General features: G+C 42.6%; 1 protein-coding gene across 1 annotated transcript in view; it reads right to left on the bottom strand.

The window, feature by feature from the left end:
• Positions 1-1,552: 1,552 nt before the first annotated feature.
• Positions 1,553-26,034, bottom strand: part of SPATA5 (spermatogenesis associated 5) — a 188,936-nt gene continuing 164,454 nt past the window's right edge. The window contains 1 exon segment of the mRNA XM_054172512.1: positions 1,553-1,889. Coding sequence (XP_054028487.1) covers positions 1,713-1,889 — 177 coding nt within the window. The 3' untranslated portion in view covers positions 1,553-1,712.

Genomic DNA, 26,034 nt, shown 5'->3' with positions numbered 1-26,034 from the left:
CAGAACCCAACAATAAAAAGGGGAAGCTTCCCACACTTAAAATCACTTCAGGCATGTAGGTAGCTATGCATCAAGAGATTTGGTACCACGCAGATGAGAGGGTAGATGTTTGCAGGGACGGGGTTTTTTCCAATGCACAAACAGCAGTCATGGGCCAGCATTCTGTCCTGATGTCCTAAAATTCAGTGTGGAACATTCCCTCTGATGGCAGCCAGCTCCTTCCTGCCTCTTTCTTAGTTTCTCAATTGAGAGTCACACTTTGGTGCACATTCCCAATGGATCTGAGCATCTCCCAAGGAAAAGCCATCTCGTTTTGCTGCTCATCTGGAGCATCACTTAATGTTATTTTTAGGATACAAAATTACAAATGGAATTTGTTGCTGGCAGTAAAAACCATGGTCTCTCTTTCCTCCTTTCAGGAGCACACACTGGAGGAAAGTCTCAGGGGATAACAGCGTGGTGTTTAATTTTTGGAAACATGAAAAATGGAATTGTTATGATAAATGGTTCACATCCTGAGCTTCAAGTTGGAATACACAGAATTTAGAAAAGGTGGAAAAATTAGTTTCAAATGCAGTCTTGATCTCCAAGGCAACTTTTCTAGTTGAGCTGTTTCTGAATTCTCTCTGTCTGTCGTACTAATGAAGAGTCAAACAATGCAAAAACAGAAAAAGCCTGCACAGACATCAGAGGAACCAAGTCAACAACCTGCTTTTCATCATGGAATCATAGAATGGGGAAAAAGCAGGGGGCAGGCAAAGCTGAAAATGAGTTTGCTTACCTGTATTTCACACAGAGTAGAAGAGCAGAGAGCCCATATTAAGGTCCTGTCATCATGTCAACAGATGACATAACAGAGAAATATGCTGAAAAGATTTTACCTGTCCCTAAACTAGTTTGTGGTCATTTCTAACAGATTTTGCAAGGAGGTTTTCTTATTCATTAATTAGGATTCAGCAGGATTTTTAAGTGGCCAGCTTTAAATTACCAGTCAACATTTCTGTTTGTTTTGGTGGAAACAAAGACCAACAAAAATCTTTCGCTGATGCCTGGCAGAGGTTTCAGGTTAGCCAAGGGCTGGACTTTTTTTTCCAGTGCCTACTTCCCAGTATGTGTAAAAAGTTGCTGTCTGAGACCAAAGAGACACGTTTTGCTGTAATCAATCAGGATACCTGAGCTTTATCTTGGAGAGCTTTATGTTCAGCAAGCCTGCTTGGCAGCTTCCCTGAAGATCAGAAATCAAAAGATTTGGAATAATTTTCAGCATTTTAGGTAGTGAGGCCACTCCCTGGGTCTGCACCTCACTGGGATGGTCCCTAGGATCAAATTGTGGTTGAGGCAGGAAGAAATGAAGATAGTAAATGAAGACACTTGTTGATCCTCTCTTCAGGGCCAAGAACCCACCAAAAATTCAGAATTTGACAATTATTTTCTGATATGTGGATGCACACTCAGATAAACTAACTTAACCCAGCAATTCTTCTACCTCTAAAATGCAGAACACACCACTGAAATTTCACAGTATGAAGCTCTGGACAACACCTGTTAGGCTGAAAACTTCCACACGGGCATTTTATTGCGACAATTCCATACTTCAGTGAACTTCGGACACTCTGCTCACTTACAACACAAAATTCTTTGGCTTTTGACAAAGCTTTACAAAGGAAATTTGCTATTCCCACTGTGAATGGGGGTAGGTATTAATTTGCCTTTCAAAGCGCGTGCAGTCCACTTTGCTGCTGATAATCTGCATAAAACCGGATTAAGGAATCGGGAATCCTCGGGGTCACGACAGTCAGCGCATACCGAAAGTGCCGTCCCATGATGGATGTGGCATGTATGTCTTCCTGGAGAGCTAGAAGGGCTGCTTCCCTACAGACTGCTGCTATCTGCAAAGAAACAACGAGAAAAGAAAACCACAGAGTGTTTTTATTATGAGCCGTATTACCTGAAAGGAGGAAAGCAGACCCGAGAATATCGACGTGTGCCAAATGCCAGATATGCACAAGGACAAAGCTTCTCCAGCCTTTTGGGTTTTTAATAAATGAGGTTGTGGGGGATTAGGACATCCAGGATGTAGCTTGAAATTGGAGCCACAGTAATATTACATTTCATATTACAGCACGTTGCAAATTAACTTGGTAATCATATTACCTTGGGTTAAAATCCGTGCAACACCTGATAAATTAAACCCCCAACAACCAGCAATACATTTCTGTGTCCCCAAAGTGCAAGAGCAGATATTCCCAGGCTCTGCAGGCACTTTTCTTTCTCGGCTTTATGCTGGGAAAGAAGTAAAAACAATTAATTCAGAGAGGAAGGCTAGAAGGAGAGGGGTGTGTGGAAGGGGAGGAGGGTTAAGGTCTCATACCCTGCAATGTGTTTTTAAGCTCTCTGGACTTCAGACAGCGGAAACAGACTGATGCCAGTGTCACTCTAAAGACACATTACCGTGGTGAAAAGAGCTTGTGGAATGAAAAGAGATATTGTGATTTCCAGTGCAACAGGGAAAACAGTGATTGATATTGACTGCTCCCTTATATCTGTAAATGAAAGAGCCAGCTGAAACACATTTGTCCAGCTATTCAGCATATTTTCTCTGTTTGTTCACTTACTGAAAAGAGTTCCCCTGCTTATGCTGTGCTAATGGCTGCCAAAGCCGTTTAGTAGCTTTTTAGAGGATTTAGCAGCGTGTTTAGGAAGCTTTCACAAGAAAACATGCATGGATTTAGATGGCTTTGTCAAGTTACAACAATATTACTATTAGTTCTGTGCTGCTCTAATGAGCAGTGAAGCTAAACACTGCTGTTATGCATTTTAATGCTTTTCAGGACTTCAGAGACAGTTAAATGTGGAAGTGCAGCTGAGATTTAGTGCACCAATGTCTTTTACAGATAAGTAATACATCATCTAGAAAGTTAACAGAGGGAACTTGGTCTTTCCAATCAGGCGACTATTTCTCTACCTCTAGCACAAATATAAAGCTACTTAAAGAAAGAGAGGGAAAAAAAACCCCAAACCTGATCAAACTCCTTGCTCAACATCAAACTCCAAAAATCTTTCAAAAGGGAGCAGACTATGTCTTCTCAAGACTATCCCAAGTTTCCTGCACTCTAAATCTGTGTTGGCCTTTGAAGAAGGGATCCATTTGCCCCTTGATAAATGCTGCACTAAGGACAAATTTTCCATAAAGGGAAGGAGGTTTTCAAAGGCATTATTGCACAATTACAATGACATCAGGTTTTGATTGTTCTGCTCTGCTCATAGAGACCACTGCCAATCTCCAGCATCAAAACTATGAAGCAGAGCAGTATTGCAGCATGAGGCATTTACTTGTTAGGAGCCAATATGTTTTACTCAAGGAGAAGCTGAAGGAAAGGCCATCAAGTTAGCAGACCCAAAAAAGAAGGAACCACTGCTAGTCTTATTTTTTCCTGTTTCATTTGTACACTGACACCCATAAACTGATAGTTCTGATGATGTTACATTTCCTATGTGCTCTGCCAAGAGTATCAGGAACAGCAATGATAATTAACCTCTAAAAGATTTGTTTGTTTTCATTTTATCCTTAAAGATTGAATCCTACGTTCTGTGATAACTGAAAATTACTAGAAATGAGGAAACTCCAGAAAACTGGCATTTTCTCTCTCTTTTTTTTTTTTTTTGTGTGCTTCCCAGGAATATTCTAGCTGCTTTTAAGGCAAGAGGAGAGAATTTAAAGGCATGAATTATTGCTCACTCTTTTTCTGACTGCACTCAGAATGTTTGTGGATTAAGTAGTTTATATATTATCGAGTAGTAAGCATTATGGCACAGTACTTAAACTTTGGGTCCTCAGGTCTGGGCACAGAAGTCACATGGTGGTGTTTCCATTCCTTGGCTAACCCAGAGCATCAGGTTTCTGAGGTAAGGGATTTGACAAGGCAAATTTGATTATTTTCCCTCCTTCAAGTATACAACCTTTTTTTAAAACAAGAAGCCTTCCCAAGCATTCTCACTGGCTAGTAAAGCTAAATCACTCATGGAAAGCAAACAAAAGTGGTGACAGCCCACAGCAAAATGTGAGTGAAGGCAACTGGTGAAATCTGCTGTGCTAACCTTGGTTCTTCATCAACATTTCTTGTCACAGTCACATTAGGACACTTCTTACTAGACCAAGCAACTGCATGGTTTTCAGATGTCATCTCTGACTGGATTAAAAACCAACATGGACTGGGTCAAATGAGGCAAAGAGGGAAGGCAAAGAATGGGCTAACTTACAACAAAGGGAGAAAACCATCAGCTTTGCAGCAAGGTATGGATCCTTCCCCAGCTTATTGGCACTACCAAACCAGAGGGTGGAATAAAACCTTGCAACAGCTCTATCCTCAATAACTCTGTCCAACTACTTTCTTAAATCACTTTTCCTCTTGGCCTCCACAACATCATCCTGTAATGACTGCCACAGTCTAATCATGCATTGTATATAAAAGCACTTTTGTTTGTCTTAAACCTAGTAATTTCAGCAAGTGCCTCCCAGTTCCTGTGTTATGAGAAGGGTGATTCATCTGTTGTTCCCCATTCACCTTCCTTCTGTCACCAATGATTGCACTGGGCTTTATCTCATCCTCTCTCAGTCAAGTCAAGTCTTTGCAAGCTGACAAGTCCTCAGTGATTCAGTTCCTACTCCTGCAGAACTTGTCCATCCTTCAGCCCATCTGCCAAGTTGTCTTCACTAGTTCTGCTCGATTCTCTTGCTGTGGAGTGGCTGGAGCCATGCAGGGCATGGATAGAGCCTGCACCAGGGCACGGCAGCATTTCTGGGGTGCCTGCATCTCCTTTCCTGTTATTTTATTTACCATTATATTAGTGCTGTGATGATTTTTCCCAGAAAATTATCCACACTGCCTTCAGTATCTCTTCGTGAGTGACAGTATCTGGTTTAGGTCATATCCTCATGGATTTGAAGCCTAGGTGATTTTCTTTTCTGTTACATTTATCAGCATGATTAACCTCAGCCTGCCTCTATACATAAATGCTGTGAACCAGCATCACTTACCTGCCAGTTTTAAGACCATTCTTAATTATTTTCAAACACAAGCAATCACCATTTTTGCCTTTTCTTTATTAAAAAATAGTGCAGGCTTTTGGATCTCCGTGGTGTGGTGTGGAGCAGGAATAACATCCTAGTCCTGCTCCAAAGGCAGTATTGCAGCTCAGTATATTGAAGGACAAAATAGATATTCTTGACTGCATCTGAAAACAGAGCAGCATTCAGTATTGAGTGTTAAAGCAGTAATGAAGATATTAAGTGATTGTCAGAAACAACAGGCTCCAGGTAATTAAGCAATAACTACTGAGGTGTGGGGTATTATTGCAGACATGAATAGCCAGCCAGGTGTGGTTGAATACTATTGAATCTATGAGTACCAGAATATGCCCTGGTTTGAGTATTAACATCATTATAAATGAAAATGTACTAAACACAGTTCTCTTTTTCAATGGCACGAGAGCAAATGACTGACCTATGCATTAATCTGCTGCCTGCAGCCTTCTCTTCACATAGAACTGATTTTCAATTCATGGGTTAAAACCAGACTATCATTTTTGTAAAGGACTGATTTATCACTGCCATGAGTGCTTTGAGATCAGGAAAGAAACAACTGATTTAGAATCCTGCTCCAAACTCACAAAGGTGACTGTATCAAGTTATCCTGGGAGGAAAGGAGAGCTACAATTTGGCATCTGAACCACACAGACAGATCAGTAATAAACCAAGCCACACACAAATTCCCAGCTATGGTGCAATGATGAGTCCCCAAAAGAAACAGATTTGCACCTAATCGTCTCTCCCTCCCTGTTTCACTCTCAGCAACAACAAAATGCCTAGTGCCAGTTCCCTCAATAAATGACATTTAGCATCACCCATCTTTTCCCCCAAACCAATGGCTACACTGGCTGATTCAGCTTGGCTGGTTCTCCCCCATTCTGGCATTAAACACCAAATCTTTCCAGTGGACTCAAAGTCCTTTTCAGCTGCTTTGTATTTAAAGTGCTCTAAATAGCTTTAAAGCTTTTTCTTTTTTTCTTTTCTTTTTTTTTTTTTTTTTTAAGGAAAGAAAAAGGCAAAAAAAAAAAAAAGGAGAAAAAAAAGAAATGAGCTTCTGTGTTAAAGTCTTAGGTATTTTCAAGAAAGTGGTTTTGTTGGTGCAGGGTCTGTCGGGAACACCTGTGAATGTATGGTTTAATTGGGCTGCAGCTGGGGTCCATTGTGCAGGCAGTAACTGGGAGCCACTGGCTGGCTCTACATTGTGTTTCATTTTCCTTTTTCCTTCCCTTTTTAACTCGCTCCTCCACCCCGCCAGTTAAAGTTGTAAGGGATTGTGTGTAAGAGGGATTAGGAGCTTGGATACAGAATAGTACCCTGTGGTTCCTGAATAGGGCAAATTGCGGCGCTTCCTGGATGAGAGCTACCTGCGAGGCTGCGCGCCCACGCCGAGCACGCCTGCCAGGCCCCGTCAAAGGGAGGCTCTCTATGGGCTTGGGGAGTTTGCTTTCCCGCTCTGTTAAGGAGAGATAAAAGGTTCATACATGGTGTTTTAAAAAGACATGAATAACTCCTGGGTCAGGACATCTGTTTCTCACTCAAGCAAACTCCCACCCGTGTCAGGCACCTCCTTTTACCCCTGTGTCAGAAGCTGCTCTATGGAGAGTGCTAGCCTTATCCTCACAAAACCAGGGAAGTGGCAAAGCTCTCAGGACCCAGAGCCATCATCTGGCTGAAGAAAGAGTGGGGCATGGATGCCTTTCCAAAGCAAGAAGAACAGATCAGGAGAAGATGCACTGGAGGCTGAAAGGGAGTAGCAAGGGAAAGGGCACTGACTGTATTCTATAACCAACATAAATTTCGCCATTTAATGCAGCCCCAGCAGGGCACAACTTTCCACGAGGGATTTGTAGCAGGCTCAGTGCAGTGCTGGGCAGAGATGGTCAGTACCTCAAGCGTTTTGCCACCCCAGCAGGTCACTCCTGCTCCAAGCGTGGGACACAGTGGCGCCTCTTTCCCGTTTCTCCTTTGTACAGGCAGCACCGGCTGTGGGCTCCCACCCCTCTCTTGTGCTGGCTCTGGCACTAAGCTGGCCCCTTCATAAACTGATTGAATGAACCAGGCCATCAGAAAACTAATCCAGAAAAAAAAGTGTTAGCTTGCTGCTGGGGTATTGAGACGGCTCACAGAGGGATTTGACAAGCACCAGTCGGCATGGGAGGGGTGGAGAGCCCAGCAAGCAGGACACCTCTTCTTCCAGTAGCAGAGAGATTGCCTCAAAATGAGTGTCTGCTCTACCCTGCTTTAGCATCCCCATGTGCTGCTGATGCACTTGGTGGTCTGTCTCAGATACCTGAGACAGGTCTGTACCTTAGGTACCACAGCACGATGCTAGCTGGGCTAAGAAGACATGCCCTAGATAATCCCTTTATATCACATAGTACTTTTAAAGATAAAAAGACCATTCTAACATGTCACAATCACCATTTTTTTTTCTTGAAAAGGGACTAAACTGAGAGGCTTTCAACTGGTGAGATTTTTGATATATTTCAAAAAGGCTTAAATTTAGTACTTCCCTCCTGTTTCAACTTTCCTGTTTCACGTATAGAGCAGATAAAACAGGAGAACACAAGGTAACTGCCTTTATTCTCTTGTCTGAGAAGAGAAATTCTTACAGACCACTACAAATATTCTTCTGTTTAGGAGACAAAGTTTCCAATCCTATGAAATTATTGATCACCCCATGATAAATTTTGACCTTCAAAAGACAAGGATCACCCCTGTAGGTATATCTCTTCATTCCACTCAGTTCTCTCATCTGTGGATGTAAATAGGGGATGGATTAGACATTTGGGCATGTTCCAAATGGAACATAATCTATTCTAACCAGAAAATTACAATGTACATTAGCATAATGCTTTTGATACAGCATCCATTCCTTCCTCAGCTTCATGTTCTGCACCTACCACTGCAGCTTTGGAATGAATTTACTTAATATATGATTGTTGCTTCATAAAACCTCCCTAAAGAAATTCTTAAATAAAAGGACAGGTATTTTGTGTATCTCCTATCTGATTCAACACAATGAACAAACTGTCTCTGCTATTCCTGATTTCTTGTATGAGAAGTTGTTAAGGAAATATTGAACAAATCCAGCTCCTTTAATGGCAGAATCATAGAATGGTTTGGTTTGGAAGGGATCTTTGACATGATCTAGTTCCAACTACCCTGCCATGGGCAGGGACACCTTGCACTAGACCAGGCTGCTTAAAGCCCTGTTTTGATGTCTGTAAGTGACCTTAGTTCAGAACAGACTGACCCAAATCTTCACTATTTAATCTACAGTGTAATTTTGAAGACTGATGTGCACATGACCACCCTGGTGCATGTCCACAGCTTACCTGAGATGCTGCACAGGGACATAAAGTGGTTGTGCCACTTGAATACATTCGCTCTGACCAGGACAATGGTCCCCACTCAGCTCTTTCCATGATGACCACAGCTGCCTTGGGGAGCTGCAGCAGAGACCAAGTCCTCCTCTGCCCCCATTTCCCAGTCTCAGCCAGGAGGGCCAGGCTTCAGATTCACTTCATCTACCTGCTGCAGTAAGCCATATAGCCTGGCATGTCAGCTAGACAACTGGCCAGTTGGCAACAATCAGCAAGGCAAGGGTGACCACAAAATGCCGCCTTTCATTGCTCTTACAGTACCAAAACCTGAGCACTGGTTGTGCCTGGGCAGCAGACAGGATCACATATATCAGTAGCTCTTATTCTTCTATAAAGCTTAACCACGCCCAGAGAAAAGAGGGGATGGATGAGGTATGTAGCCAGAATTAAGTATATGTATCATAACTACAGCACATGATGACAGCTACAGAGAATAAACCAGAGCCTTCAGTGGTACATGCTAAGTGTCATCACACATACCTCTGCTCATCCCAACATGTTCTAACAGAGCGAAGCTTTGACTCCATCTGCAAGCTTGCTTTCTTCTTTCCACTCTCTTAAAAAATATTACTAGATGTGGTATCCTTCCAAGCAATATATAAAACATGTAAATTCCAATTTAACTTTTGTAACTACAAGCCCAAAATGCAGCTATTTTTCCAAAAGGCACTCTGTTGATATGGCTCCCATCACTTTGGCAGAGACATGGCATAGCTACACCTTTCACAAAGGAATTCCGTAACAAAACGAGTTTTTACATGCTGGGACTAAATATTTTTAAACAGCACTCTCTGCCAACTTCAAGTTTCAGCTATATTTGTGCAACTGAAGAAAAAAAACACAAAATAAAAAGAAGAAGAAGAAAAAAATCAGACACGTTTCTCTACAAGATTAAGCTGCATTTCTGGTTAACCTCAGAATTATTTCATTTTTATATAAACATTTAATGGGAAAGTTTAACTTCTTCCCTTCAACAAGGAAAAGGAAGCCAAGCCACTAGAAAAAAAACAGAGGCTTTCTATGTGTGTGTGTGTGTGCACAGAGTCATTTTAATTAAAAGTAATTAACAGAATGCTGTGTTCTCACTCACACTACGCTGTTCCTGCAGAGGACCTGCACACAGAGGCAATGCTATTGTGCTGAATGCCGCTAGCAAGAGAGACTGAATTATGCAACAAAAAACTAAAGACTAGAAGACTTAGAGGGCATCATTGGCTGTAGCTGTCATAAGTTTCTCTCTAGAAAAGCAGAACAAAAGGGACACCACCACCACCCCCGCCCCCCAACAAAACAGATTTGGCAGCTTCTGCCTTGTGAAACCTATCACAGTGTAGGTGTTAGGTAGTTGTGTTTGCTTTCTTTTCAGATTTTGAGGCAGACCTGAGGCTGGGTGAGACATTCAGTATATTCCCTATTGCTTGCACTAAAAAATAATTCATGCTTTTGCTTCTCAAACCAGTAATTCCTTTCTTGAACCTGGGAGACTTGCAGAGGCCTTAGACTCCTGTCAAAACAAAGCAAATAAAAGCAATTCTGCAAAAGGAATTGGGAGAGGTGCCCTCCCTTCCCTAAAATTATTTATTTTCGTCAGTAGAGCACAGCCAGTCTAAAACTGTCTTTCAACTCTTTTCAGCTCCAGCAGCATTTCTATTGCATTATATCACCATTTAAGGATTGCTGGAGCCCTAAACTTTGCAATCCACACAGCAAAAAAGAATCTCTTTTCAATTTTTTTTTTCTCTCCCTTTCATCCTGTCTTGGGAGCTAAGACTGTCTTTGATTTGGATCTTGCATAGCAGGTTAATAGCAACTGTATTTGTAGTTACCTATGTATGAGATACCATAATAATACAAGATAGTAAAAGCAAACAAACTCAGTTGAAAAGAATGGCCACAAAGTCTAGCAAATCTTCTGGAGGCTTAGTGCTTCTATCAGTTTGGACAGGAAGCACACAAATCCCATGAGAATAAGAGATGTAGACTTTCTGGGTCTCTGTGTGGCCATTTACACATGCACATACATCCTGAGTTGAGGCAGGGAGTGAAGAAAGACATTTGCTGTGTAGGGCCTTCAGAGTGCAAGATGAATAATGTCCTTAGTGGAAGCTCTCTTGCTTTTATTTATTGGGTTCTCAGTTCCTGGAAGGTGCGAGATATCTCCCGTGGAGTATTTATTTCCTCAGCAGAATGCTAGAGGAATTTCAGAGTGTTTCTAAGTTTACCTCTTGGAGCTTCCCGTGGTACCAAGCTGCTCATGTTTCCCAGGAAAATCAGGGAGGAGGGCTACTGCATGCCTGTATTCCAGGGAGGCAGAATATGCCTGGGAAGACAGTCAGACCTAGAAAGCAATGCTGTTAGCCACAGCTAAATGCCTCTGGTTATTACTCCTTAAGGAGGAAACAAAAAGGATGGTAAAGAACTTAAGTTTTAATGCAAGTTTTGCTTGTCCCAGAAAAGAAGAGAAAAGTAATTACAGCAAGACAAAAAAAAGCAATGGATGATATAACTATATGAAACAAGAAAAGTGGTGTACCAACCATTACCTTAAGCTAAGGATTTAGGTAAGGGATATATTTAATGCAAGCAAGTCAATGAAATAGCAGTAAGAGAGACATGACAGTGTGACATGTGCTTCCCAGGTAGCACAGTCAGTCTAAACCAGAGAGACACTGGTCACCCCCTCTTTCTGATATGGCCCCTTGATGAGCCTGTTCAAATGGTAACCAGCAGAAACCTAATCCAGCAACACACAAGAGAGTAGCTTTCGCTGGTTCAGCACCCTAAATGGCTCACCCAGGAGGCAGGCAGGAAAGGGAGGAAGGCTCTAAGGCAGGAAGAGGATGAGACCATAGCAGAAAGTGGGTTTAAAAGCACAGTAAATCTTAGATACTGAACCTACACACAAAGGCATGTGAAACCTCTTTCACTCATCTGCCAGTTCAATAACTAATGCAAGATGCACATGATTGAGAAAAGTCTATGCCTGGTGTATACAGAGAGGCATTCACTGGTGCAGGTGGCTTTTCAGGTGGGCAGCCCCCACGTTTCCCACAAGGATCTCAGTCCTCTGACTAGAGACCCCTTGATCGACCGGTTTTTAACATTTGTATGCTTAAAAACTAACAAACTAAAAATATTTTGACTTATTCAGTCATAAAACACTTCATACAGTTCCCCTGTCAATCACAATTTATCTGCTAACCCTTGTTGTGTCTACTGAGTATAAATGTGACCGACAGCTTCTGGTCTAAAATTCCCCAGTCCAGCAAATCCTTGAGTGCATACTGTGGGGGATTCCTAGCACTATCCCACAGTACCAGCTCCCTCACAAGTGCAGCAGCTTGCCACCAATTCAGTCCCATCATTCTGTGCACGAGCCAAAGAACAGAATGAGGCAGCATAAGGTAAAATGCTGAGAGGTAAGCACCTGAAGTCAGAGCTGACACTGCCACTTACCTTCACTGAAAAGCTCTGAGTGAGCAGAACAAGGCAGCTGCTTTTTCACTGCTAACATGAAAGCTTCTCATCTGAGTGCCCTCCTGCTGCTGAGAAAAATGAATCCATGTCAAGTCTGAAAGTCACTTCAGTATTCTGGTTAGCCAGATCTGCTAGTCCAAGGATAACAGATCTAATGTAGCTAATTCCTCCATTTCTTCTCTTTCATACTCGTAAACTCCTCAGTTTGTGCCACGTTATTGTGAAAACTTCCTCCGTCTCTTGGGTTTTCTCCCCCTCCTTCCTTGTCTAAGCAAGACAATGAAATGCAAATTTCCAGTGCTATGAAGACTTGGAAAATGGGTAATTTGCATTTCTCTTCACTTAACAAAGATTTTTTAATTTCAAAATTTATCCTCAACATCTTTGCAAATATGCACAGGAGGAGGCAGAGGAGTCTCCTTTCCCTTTCCTCAAGGTTGTATGCAGCTTGCTTTTTCATATTAACACCACTTGAACTTCTAAGATGTTACAGTCTAGCATGATACTCAAAAAATTAAAGCCATAAATCTATGAAATGTATGTTTAATAGTGTTCAGCCATGAGGATACTCCTAGAGCTCTGTGGCATTTGTCATCCTTGGCCACAGTGCTCTAGATTCAATGTTCCTTGCTTTGAGCCCTTGCCTTTGGTGCTTGTATCACAGCAGAGTAGCTCTGGGCCCTCTGCACAGGAAGCACAAATCTGCAAGCCCCCAGGAAGCCCCTCAGGCCACCTCAGCCCTTCAGAGAAGCAACCACCTTTTCCCAGCAGGGACAGAGGGAGGTGAGAGTGATCACTCCCCACAGGTAGGTGCTTACCATTTGAGGAAGGCTGTCTGCAGCCTCTGTCCTGTAAGGTACTGCTGTTTTCACAGTCATTGAGATAATGCCAGGTGTCTCCCACCTTTCCTGGCATCAGGAAGATTTGACAGGATAGCATCTAACACCATGGCAGAGCCTGAGATCAAGGGAGGAGGAAATGACATCAAAAGGAGCTGCTGGAGCTGTAGCACAGCAGAGGATGCCACAAGTGTGAGCTGAAAAAAGGTCAATTACAACATAACTAAAGACCACAGCTAAAAAAAACCACCTCAAAAGCCATTAAGAAATGGTAGAGCAAGGGGACTGGTCTATACAAATGAAGCGTTCCCAAGGTTTGAGGGGACAGATACCAACAGAAGTTACCGTTAGGCTTCTCACAGAGATGTGCCTCTTGCTATGTGGCTGGTTTACCTACCAGAGCGCCAACTCTGTCAAAGGCAAGATTCTGCTCCCCCCAGTTTCCACCACTAGAGAAAGGAATTGTTTGAGCTCTCTTTGTCCAAATAGCTACTAAAAGAAAGGAGAAAAGAAAGATGAAGGGTAATGGTAGGGCTTGGAAGAGACCTCTGAGAATCATCTAGTTCAAATCCCCTACTAAACTGAGTTCAGCTACAGCTGGTTGCACAGAGCAGACTCCAAGACCCTTCTGGACAGCCTGTTCTAATGCTCTGGCATCCTCAAAGAAAGTTTTTCCTCATGTTTAGGTGGAGCTTCCTATGTTCCAGTTTGTGCCCCTTGTATCACTGGGCACCACTGAGAGGAGCCTGACCCCATGCTCTTGACATTTGTCCTTTATATATTTATAAGTATCGATAAGATCCAATCTCAGTCTTCCCCGAGAGCGGAAAAACTATTATGGAGAGCAACAGGAAAGACAGACAGGAACTTTGGCCTGGGAGGGCTTTTGGCAGAAGGAGAAAATGAGATAGGAGCCCTAGTACTGTGGGTTGTACAGATTCTAGGCATCCCTCAAATCTATAGCTTGAAGAGTAAGAAGAAAAAGCAGTTTTAGTTTGTGCTGCAAAGTACAGAGGTACAAAAAACATGCAATCCTGGATCCTCAAAATATCCAGCAGTCTTTTTTCTGGGAGGCTGGATGACTACACAGGAAAAGATCACAGAATCACAGAACAGTTTGGGTTGGAAGGGACCTTTAAAGATCATCTAGTCCAACCTCCCACAGTGAACAGGGACAACTTCAACTAGCTCAGAGTCCTGTCCAACCCAACCTTAATGTTTTCATGTATGGGGCATCTACCACCTCTCCAGGCAGCCTGGGCTGGTGTTTCACTACTCTCAGTGTAAGGAATTTCTTTCTTAGAACCCTGAAATAACGTGGGACTCTCACTCACTGTCATTAAATGCCACTTGGCTAAATTAAAGGCCACAGTAAGTCATCTTGCATCCACAAGCACAAGTATGCCACAGGCCTCTCTCTTCCCAGTATTTCCCCCAGTTGTGGATCATTCAACAACCCACGGAAGACACAGCTCAATTTTCATGCTTTTCTTTTTAGTAAGAGGAAGACCTTCCACCCCTCGGTGGACACAGTATTCAAACCACACTGCCAAATATTATATGATGTCCTTTCCAGAGTTAATTTTTAATTTCCTGACTCTACTGCATGAGAAATTCTCAAATTGTCTTGGCAGGCACTTGACGGCATGTGCAGACCTAATTGCAGGAGTGAATGCAGAGTCAGCCCAACCGAAAACCTCCGGACTCACCGAAGAATTTCTGCAGAATTAGTTACTGGGTTGAATCAAGTTCCAGAGAGCACGGTGGACCAAGAAGCGATTGCAAATGTCACGCAAAGGGTGCAAACCTCTCTCACCCCAGCTTGCTGGGCAGTAAGGGGAGGCAGGTGTCTTCAATGTGTCGCTCAAAAACCTGAGGATTTTCCATTTTCAGTTTTTTTCCACAACCCACAGACGCTGTGCACAGCTACGAATCTTGGCACCTTCTCCGCTACGAAAGAATTTCCCCTGGTATTCAATTTTCTTTGCTTTACCTTAAGTCACCCTAATCATGCTGACATCTACTATCGATGATTATATTAGCCCTAAAAGATCCTTAAACAAATGAAAAGGACTGACTTCCACTCCTAAAGTTCTGCTTCCAATTTTCTAAGGGAAATTAAATAATGTATAAATCAAATGCTGGGCGCAGGCCCAGGCAGCTGAGCATCGCTTTGTCCTTTCAAAGTGAAGAGGAAGTGTCTGCTACAGAAGGGACAAGCCAAGAGAAATAAAGCTTAACCTCAGCTCCATGTGAAAGTGATTTGGGATAATCGGGGGAATCTGCAAAGAGGTTAAAATGGGGACCACATACTAACAGAAGAACTTTACATGATGATCAAAAATACATCAAGAGCTGACCTTCACCTGGGGGAGCTGCGCAGCCCTACCAGTCTGTAACACTGGAGTGGAGGATGAAGGGCAAGAGAAAGAAAAGATGAGCAGGAAGTCAAAAATCTATTTATAGCTGGCATTTGTCATGTCATGGTAATCTTATCAGGGCTTTTCTCAGTTTGCAAGATTTATACTTAAGTACTGCCTGACAACCTTACAGCAAGTCAGCTGCGCAGCAAATGCACACGCTGCTTTCCAGTTCTCCTTTAGCTAATACATACTACTTAGATTATTAAGTCAGCCACCGAGGGACTTCTTAATTTATGTACTATTGATGGACTGCTGATCCTTCCCCTTAACACAGCATATATCTAGAATAAGGGGGGGAAATATAATAAAAAACGTGCTAGATATTTCCCTGCTATTCTTTTCTAAGCAAGCGATTGCTTTAATTGCCACAAGGCATTTCTTAAAACTATTGGGACCAGATGTTTTTTGTAATTTGACTTCTCTATTAGAAGAAGATCCTGATGGAGTTTACATGGCTTCAGCGAGACTTTACACTGACATTTTTGCATGCAGAAGGGTGGGGTTGAAATCTCAGATCGGCACTAGGCTTCGTAATTAGGGTCAACGCTACCCAAATGCCGGTGGAGAGAAAAAAATGTTAATGCTACAACTACTTACACTCGTGGCTATTCAGTAAACAGGGTATTTTAGATGCAATGCAAACAGCCCTTAAACTTACAGGGTGAAAGAGATTCGTCTTGATGCTTTCCTGAAAAAATGGAAAAATCATTTCCAGCGCTGTCATTTAGCAGTCCTTTGATCTGTCACAACATTGATCCAGTAGCTGGCAAAGCAGGGACAGCCACACAGCAGTTACATATACATGCAAATTAAACAAACATCCTGCCTAGCTGCTGCAAACATGTCAGGAAATGCTTTGTTTAAAAAAACACAGCTAATCCCCAAACAAAAATACAATCGATTGCTTTCCCTTTTAAAAGTGCAGTCTGTTTATACACTCCTCTCTTGCAGAGTCATTTTAAAGTACATAATGAGTGCTACTGCCATTGAAATCTCAGGATACAAATTCATCTGCACACAGAGGACATCTGATTCAGAACCAGCGGGTTTACTGGCTTCACAGACTTGTAAGTTACCAACAAATACCTGTATATTTCATGAGGGCTATCAAAGATTGGAACAGGCTTCAAGAACACTATTTTAGTGTTTAGAGGCAATTCAATCAGCTGTGGTGAGCTGGGAGAGTCTCTTATCCATCTCCCTGCTACCTCTCTCCTGACAGACCCCCTGTGAATGAAGAATTAGTCCCTGTGAAGGCTGTGTTTAAAAAAGCAAACGAACTAGGGGGGGCTTTAGTGGGACCACAGGGCTTTATACAAACACTACTTGAATAAAATTCTCTGTGCAGACCTCCAAGTTTCACATCACACTGTCTCTGCAGGTTACCAAATATCAATAACAAGAAGAAAACCAAACCATAAAGAAGGATGGGAAAGAAGTAGGAAGTTTTCACAGAATGTGGTTGTTTGCCATCCTTGAATTTAAACAAAACCAGACACTCAATATGTTACTTGTGCATGAAAAGAGGAGAACCAAAAAGGGAAGGAGAGGCTCCTCTCTCTTTTGCTCTCCTTGTTTCAAGAGAGCATCCCTGAAAGCGCACACACACATCTGCTTTGGGTTCCCCTGACGTCAGTAAGCATGACTGAAGTACAGCACATGCTTATATATGTTCCAAAACACTTATCTGCTTTTAATAATTGGAAGCTAAATGGAAGCTATAAATCAATGAGCAGAACATGTGCAAGCACCAAACAAGACCCTTTTTTGACTTTAAGGTGATGATACTTACTGGCTCTGGAAAACACTGGACTCAGTAACACCCATTATTAGAATTATTTTCTAATGCAGGATTCAATCAATTAATTTCTGAATGCCAAAATATGTGCACTGATAACAGAAAGGAGGTGTGATTAATACCGGTGTGTCACATTTCTTTGGAGATCTGTATCTCAAACATGGCATTAACACAAAACAGTTAAACTCATTACAGCTGGGTGATGGTGAGCAGAGCACCTATCAGAAGCAATGGCATCCTGGCTTCTCAAACTCCCACATGGTAGGTATTTAACATAAAGATCTTCTACAAACTACCATCCTTCATTTTCACAGTCCCCAAATCTTCTGTTGCAGAGGTGTAAACCATCTGCATTTTGCATCTAAGCTTGTTAAATACCTGACACCAAAAGCCAGGGACTTCCACTGAGAGCAGTAATACAAGCAGAGAGCAGGCAATAAAGCAGTTAGTCACTAAGGACTTCTAACGATTTTTTAAATACCCATGTCTCCAGTAAGAGGAAAATAGGAAGAAATGTGAAGGTCTGGTGCAAGGCTACTCATCCCTAATTTTGCTAAGGCTGCTGGGCAGGAAGCTATGGTTGGCAGCTCAGGCAGTGTGCAGTCAGCACTCTTGGAGAGTGGGTAAGAAATATGGGCTCTTATGCTGGAGTCTGGGAGACATTCCACACCAGAGACCTTGCTGGGCTGAGGCAAAGGTTGCTCCAAACAGCAGTCAACCATTTGACTATTCCTCTTCTAAGGGATTGAATTTAGGATTACAAATCTTGGTCCTGTCACAGATGTCATTTTTTGTCGTGTAGCAAGCTCTGCTGACACCCGGGATATCTTGCCTTCCTGGGATCAGTGCTCATTCACCTCCTAAGCCTCATGGACCATTATTAGCTTCCTGGGATAGCCTCCAGTTTGTTAGACCCTGCACAGCAGTGCCTGTGTACATCTGACATCTTTATACAGGTACACATTTTAAAAGATATCATCTGCTTACTGCAAATAATGAGACCTGCAAAAACCTACAGTGACTTAGAGGTTGCTATCATCTACCACAACCACTTAACTACTTAAGGCCCAGGATGTTGACTCCAATGCCTCTTCTCCTTGTAACAAGGTGCATGCTGAGGACCAAAAGAAGCCTGACCCAAAGCTGAGCAAGTGTTAATGCAGACTTGGAATGGGCACAAAGGAACATGGCATGGATGCAGAGCTGGTGTGCACAAACCTGATGTGCCTGTCTCCAGCAGCTCGAGTAACTCCTTCCCAGAGCTGGTCTTTGCGTGTGGGCTCCCACTGCCTCTGTTCTGCCCATGGGTAGCAGAGGGTGACAGCAGGCAGCTGGCACAGAAGAGACTGGTCCCAGGGACTGCCATGGGAGTTACAGTAGTGGGATCTACATTCTCAGTAACAGGCGGGATTGGGTCCTAAATTAGCAATTCACATCTTTCATTAGGTTTATTCATCTTCAGGCCAATTTACCTGCTGGTGTAACTGCCCTGGAGATTGTGCCAGCAAAGACTTTGGTGTAGTAATTTCAGATTGATTTCTGGAGCATCATCTTTGTGTGGCCTTAGGAAGACTATTTGTATATCCCACTGTAGACCTTGCAGAAGCAAATACCAATTCTGAAGGAACATTTTGACTATGCAGTTACTCTTGCTAAAGAGAAAAAAAAAAAAGAGTAGCCCAGATCACAGAAAAAAGAGTCCTGAGTAACAAATACAGAAAGTCAGTGCTCTCCTGTATATTGCTGTAAGAGTTATTAGCACTTAAATATTCTCCATGGTTGAAAGTGTATTAATGAGCTGGAAGACAAAGTGATCTAATCAGAAGAGATCAGCAGCAATTTCTCCTCCAGAAGATTTACACGCAGCAGCCATGTGTGTTTGTTTATGATCTCTACATCTGGTAATGAGTTTTTGACATGATGGAAAGCTGTGGTACAGTAATGCACTCTGTTCCTCACACTGACTAATTAATGCTCTACTTAATCTGCAAAAAAAGCACTTTAAAAATAAACACTAATTTCCAGCAGACCGTAAAGAGCAGGTAACAACTGAATCACCTGGCTTAGGCCTAAAAACTGGTGTAGCAACTTCAGAAGCACTGAAAAAAAAAGGAAGGAAAAAAAAAAAGAGGTGATTTTTAACTCCTAGAGAACCCTGAGAAGATTTTGAACACAAATACACCTCTCTGACACCATAAACAGCAGTTTCAGTTTTGCCTGAAGAGCTAGTATACTTATTTCCTCCTTGCAGCAGTTTTCTTTCTACACTGCTTCAAGAGCAACAGACCTTAGATACCTGCAGAGATGATCAAAGCCTCAGCTATAACCTGTAGGAATGACAACAACCAGCAAGAGATGGCAGAGTTCAACTATTCCCCATCATTCCCCAGACTGGCTGTCAAACTCACAGGATTCTGTGATTGTTACCATAGGTAATTCATGCATGCAAATGTTCATGGCCAACAATGTTGGCCATTACCCTCAACTCATTCTGACAAGTGATAAAATAAGCAGTAAATCACAAGTGACACCGACAGCAGAAGCAACCAGCATGAAGATGGTCAGACACTGAACCCTCACCAAAACAAACCGGCCAAGGAGATGGTGTTCTATGGATCTTCTGCCTGCAGGGCTGACTAGAGTGCAGGGGGAGCTGGTGTCCTCAGGTCCCACTGAAGTCATTCCAGTGCTTTTAGTCACTTCAAGACCTTGTCTCCACAGGATGTTATTCTGGAACAGCTACTGCATTTACATTCACACCCTATCTCATTCCAGGATAACTTCCTCACATTGACATGCCCTTAGAAGTACAAGAGTGAGCATTTGTCTGTGGCTGCATTTAGCCCTAGGCTGAAGTCTCAGGAGGTAACAGAGAATAGAGATTTGGCTTTATCTTTTAAACTGTGCTAATATATATCACCACCCTTTGGACTGGGACCAGCTTCTCCTCTCTAATCTCCCAATCATTTCCCACAGAAAGCATGTACTTTCTTTAGCCCAAAAGAAGACAAGGACGTTAGGAAAATCAAAGGGATTGCAGGGCACCAAAAGCCTGCATGAGCTGCATCCAAGAGCTCTGAAACTGGCCCCTTTCAATGACTGAGAAACCAACACAGTGGCTAAAAGAAAAACTGCTTAGGCTACAAGTACCAAGAAAGCCTTAATAATGATTTCCCAGGTAGAATTAAAGTTAAGTCGGCTAATACAGAAAAACATGGAGCTTTCCATGTATATTGAAGAGACAGCACCAAAGCACAGCTCCTCCTGCCAAGCACAGTTCCTACCCTCCCACTCATATAGCCAGTGTACCAGGTTTGCAACTCAGAAGTGCTTGAGAGCTCTTTAGCTGCAAAAGAAAATGCATTTTTGCAATCCTCATAGCCCAGACCCCTAACCATACCCCACAGAGACCACCTGCAATGCCCCTGTCTCTCTGGTTCAGATTTCCTGACACAAGCAGCAAGGACCAAGTGGAGAACCACAATTCTGATGGGGACAGTCTGGCAAATAGACTCTGAGGTATAAGCAGGTAAGGTCAATAATGATAGGAATGGCAAGTTGTCAAAATGGAACCAGCGATTCCCTAAAACCACTGGTTTCAGGAAAAGAGAGTGTGGGCTGAAGCCTGCAGAGAAGTGCTGCAGTACTAAGCAGAGGTGAGCAACCAACATGCTGTTGCTGGAGGTGACCATTTTTCTCTGCACTTCCATCAATGCTCTTCTGCTAAAGATTTTAATTATGTTTTTTTGTGCATGCCTGTACCTCAGTGGGTTCCTAGGTCTGCAGAACATCTTTGATCCAAACAGACAAATTCTTTCCTTCCTTTGTTTCTTGGAGAAAACAAGTTACAGCTTCCAACCACATAGGGCTGCGTTTTAGTGCTCCAGAAAACCCACTTAGGAGCTTCTCTTTCCTCAATTCTTCTCTATCTGATTTACTGTTTACTTACAGGCCATATGGGAAACATGTTGGGAAAGCACGCATCCGGGTTCACGTTCAGAATAAATACTTTTTATGACTATTCCCATGACCTGCAGCAATAGACTAGATTAGTCACCCACAACTATGTATAATCATGCAATCATTTAAATACATTTTCAAAACAGAATACGTTTTAAGATACAGATCAACTAACTATTCCTCCACAGGTTTTCAAATGCCTATTTCCTACCACTTTGCCATTTCCACCTCAGACAGAAAGAGTTAGCTTTCAAGCGTGGAGCCCATGTAAATGTGAGAACATAAACACATGGGTCCATGTGAAAATGCAGCCTGCTGCCTATTAGTGCTCATTTTTCTTAGCAAAAGAACACTGAAATGCAGCAGGAAAAGAGCTGAAAATGGATGTGAAAGTGCCATGTATCAACCTGTGCAAAAAGTAAATCCTTTTCCATTCTATGCCTGTTCCAGAAAAATCAAACTCCTCCTAATTTAGGTTCATCCAAAAGCAGATTTGTACAAGCCTTCTGCTGAACAAAGAGAAGATTTCCCAAGCAGAAGATACCATTTAATTCAAATGCAAATGAACCAAGGGTCAAATTCAACCTCACCCATTAGACATAGCAACAAACACTGAAAGGAAAACTTGAAAAAGTCATTTTGAATTGAAATCCTTCAGGTCCTTTCAAGCTGGAAGATTCTGAATTCTACTTCTAACGGAAAAAAAAATCAGTCAATGACACAAAACTGAATGAATCACTCAACTGAGTGTTTCTAAATAACTTTTATCTGAAAAAATAAAATTAACCACTGACTTTTTTAAAATGCAAGTAATGAGGCAGCTCTGTCCTGTAATACTTTATCTTATTCAGCATTTCTTAATTTATTTTTAATTTGCCATCAACCTCTGAGCTGAAGAACAATCTGATGTGTCCCTTTTGCTTGGGGAAAGGGTTCTGATAATCTTTTAAGTGTTGTTGCACACGCAGCTGCCAGGAGTGAGGGATGCTTGTAGCTCTCCCCCCACCTCTTCTCCCTACATCATCCACCCCGCAGAAGCTGGCGAGCTCATCCACTGCAGGGAATTTGCAGAACATCCTATCAGCCAAACTCTCTGATTGCATCATATTACAAGACTTAAGCAGAACACGTGGAAATCTTCCTCTTGTTAAAATCATCCACCAAAGAGGAAAAAAATACAGATTTTACAAGGTAATTTGGCCTTTTAAAGCATACTTTTTGTTTGGTTTTGTTGTTTGGGTTTTTTATTTTGTTTGGTTTGTAGGGGTTTTTTTGGTGAGTAGTTTTTAGGAAATGGAGGTTGGGCATTATTTCTACAGGCAAATATTCATAAAATTACAGAATGATTTAGGTTGGAAGGGACCTTACAGATGATCTCCTCCAACCTCCCCACCTAGGGATGCCTCTCAACTAGACTCGGCTGCTCAAGGCCTCATCCAACCTGGTCTTGAACACCCCCAAGAAGGAGGCATCCACAACCTCCCTGGGCAGCCTATTCCAGAGTCTCACCACCCTCATACTGATGAGCTCCTTCCCAAGATCCAATCTAAACTTATTCTCTCTCAGCTTAAAAACTTTTCTCCTTGTGCTATTGCTAGACACCCTTCTGAAAAGTCCTTCTCCAGCTTTTCTGTACGATCCCTTCAGGTATTAGAAGGCAGCTACAAGCTCCCCCAAAGTCTTCTCTTCTCTAGGCTGAACAACCCCAGCTCCCCTAGCCTATCCTCATATAGCAGAGGTGCTCCAGCCCTTGGATCATCTTTGTGGCCCTCCTCTGGACTCACTCCAACAGCTCTGTGTCCTTCTTATGGTGGAAATTATGACAGATATTGGAATACTGTTGTAACCCTCTACAAAGGAGAGGAGTTTTGCTTTGCTGCTTTGTAAGAAATGCTTTCCCCATATGTTCCTGAGATGGTGTGTGAGGTACCATGAAGCCTTTCCATCTCACAACAGCATTGCAGCTCAGCAAAACACTCAAGCGACGGTTTACCTGAGGAAGTCTCCTGCTTGTCAGCATAAAGGATGCTGAAGGAGGAGGGACTTGCCCTCCTCTGTGAAGTGAAGCCGATGGCGAGCAGCTCTCCCGACCCGAGGCCTGTGCGCACTCTCGCTGTCAGGCACACGCAAGCCCGCGGTGCCGACCAGGCTGTTCCTGGAACTGTCAGTGATCAATCTCTGCCGGCCAGCTCCTTTGCCAGCTCCTCTTGAACTTGGAAAACGTGATCTCTGGAAAATTATTTAAAACTGCAAATTTCCTTTCAGTGGCTTTTCTTGTTGTTCTGCTTGTTTTTAGGGCAGAAGGCTAGAGCAGGAAGAGTCATTACACGGTGAAAAGCAAAATAACACATTTTCATGTGTGATTGCTTATATTAATGTGGATCATTTTACATATGTAGTACATCTACATATGGAACCCATCATTATCGAGGAAATGTTTTTTTAATGAGGAAGACTGAACAATACTTAAGAGAGAAAATGTTCAAACCGATGTTAATTTGCAGCAGAAGTAACAAAATATTTTAATAAAAAACAGTACAAAAAGGCTGGCCTTCATATCCAGGACCAGCCTGGTCCTATGTTTACACCTGGAGAACAGGATTCAGCTTGCACAGCTCTTCCAAGCTTTGCACACCTCATAAGCTGAAATTTAAACTCTGACTCTGCCAAGGAGTTTTAAGAGCAGGACCACAGCTTCAGCTCCATGGAGAAACAGAGATAGCTCATTATAGTTCTGTTTTCCAGATCCATGGAAGCATTTTCACTCCCTTCACATTTTTTTTTTACACAGCCTGTGCCTGCCCTTCTTTTCCAAGCCTCCAAACTCCTCCAAAAAATAAATTAAAAAGGGGATTTTGGTAATAAAATCACTTCTGTATGAATGGAGATAATTTGTCACAGAATCACAGAATGTTAGGGGCTGGAAGGGACCTTGAAAGATCATCTAGTCCAAACCCCCGCCAGAGCAGGATCACCTAGAGTAGGTCACACAGGAACCCATCCAGGTGGCTTTTGAATACCTCCAGAGAGGGAGACTCCACGACCCCCTGGGGAGCCTGTTCCAGTGTTCTCTCACCCTCACAGTGAAAAAAGTTTTCCTCATGTTTCCATGGGACTCCTATGCCTCAACTTCCACCCATTGCCCCTTGTCCTGTCATTGGGTATCACCAAGCAGAGCCTGACTCCATTCTCTCAGCACTCACCCTTTACACATTTATAAACATTAGCGAGGTCACCCCTTTTCTCCAAGCTCAATTGCTAAGCACTGTTTCCTATCCCTGCATGCTGGGGTTAATTGAGCTTTCCTTAAATGTTGCATATGAATTAAGAGGAAACAAACCCCAAAAAACCAAATGAAAAAGATCTGGTGCTACGAAGTCCTGGCAGGCTAAACTTCAGTACAATACAAGTGCTGGGTTTCAAATGGTAAAACGAAGGGACTAAAAGCTCTGTTTAAAAAAATGAGACACTTTCAAGAAACACCATTCACTGGAGGAAAATCCTTTGAGGAATCATCCCCAAACCAAGGATGAATTATCAGTGTCAAATAGGAGCCCCAGAATAGACTCCCTCTGTTATCATCATGCACATATGAACATATGTTTGTTCTTCCTGCCAAACGTTATCAGTGTTGTTCCGACTCACAGGGAACAACCTGTTCTGCATGGATCCTGGTCTAGGGCTGGACTAGGTTTATCATTTTAACACCAGTAACATTTTGTTCACCTTGAGAAATCACAGCATGTGCAATGATCACAAGAGGATACTCCACGGGTCTCTGCAGTGGCTCCTTAGGAAAAGCTTAACAAGCCCCCCAGGACTGCCAGATTAATACAGTCGCTCCTGCAGTCCAGGAAGCTATCACTGGCCATGGCTCTCAGCACCTACATTAACTGACCCTCTTTACCCTTGTCAAGCCAGCATTTTTAAGCACTTACAAAAATAGGTTGAACTACTTCTGCTGCACTTCCCCGCTCCCCCTCCCTCCCCCCCTCCCACCCCCCCACCCTTTTTGTTCTGTTTAACAAATTTCTAAGCCTCCTTGCCGTGTTTTCCAAGTCTTTCTTTCAGTGCTACGGTATCAGAACAGCAGTGAAACCAGCACCAGCCATTCTATAAAGGCTTGATGCAACCTACTGATAACATCCCACAGGAGCCAAGTATCAAAATGAATGTGAAGGCTGCGAAAGACACGATTTGTAATAATGCCCCAGAGGCATTTTGAATGTAGTTCCTGAATTTGAATCTGCATACTGCAAAACCAGTCTTACTTCGGACATGGCAAGAAGTACAGCAAATTGTAATTTGTTCTGTTACTTAGGCAGCACATAGATACCACTAAATACAACACCAAATGCCTTCCCAGTCTTATGTAACAACAGAATTCAAATTATGACTGTCACACAGGCATAATTTCAGCCTTTGAAATATGGTTTGCTTATTACCAAATATGATGTGTTAAATGATTTATCAAATTCACAAGAAATAAGAAACTAATGAGACAATCCAACCTATCTTGCAGCAAGTCCAGGACTGTTTCCAATGAAATGTGGAGTGGCAGAAGACAGATTTATCACCACAGTTTCTTAATGCTGTTTTAGAATTCAGCAAGCCTTCCTATCATGCTCCACGTTGTGCTTCTACATTACACCATGGGCTCACCTGGACTTCCACTGCTTGCCCGACTCAGTGGGTCCCTCCCTGCCTGCACACCTTTGATGCTGCATCTCTACTAGCCCATTGCTACAGATGGAGCTATTAAGAGTTTGTTGCTTCAAAGAGACATGATAAGGGTGGCAGATATGTTTTTAAAAGTCAGTCTGCTCTTTACCATACCTGCAGTAGCTCTGAGGCCACACTGAGTTGTACTCAATTTCAAAACACCATTAAAAGGACAGGGATTCATCTGGGCTCCTCACAAGCACATACAGTCATATCTTATATTAGGAATCTGTAAAAAACAATACTGAAAGACCTGCAAACATTTACAATGGCGTAACTGGGGACTAACTGACACCCAGAACAGGTCTTCTCTTTGATCCCATTAAAACACAAGGGGTTT

Source organism: Dryobates pubescens, chromosome 24 (genome assembly GCF_014839835.1).
Source record: "Dryobates pubescens isolate bDryPub1 chromosome 24, bDryPub1.pri, whole genome shotgun sequence".
Taxonomy (NCBI): Eukaryota; Metazoa; Chordata; class Aves; order Piciformes; family Picidae; genus Dryobates; species Dryobates pubescens.
This window is presented reverse-complemented; position numbering and strand designations above follow the sequence as displayed.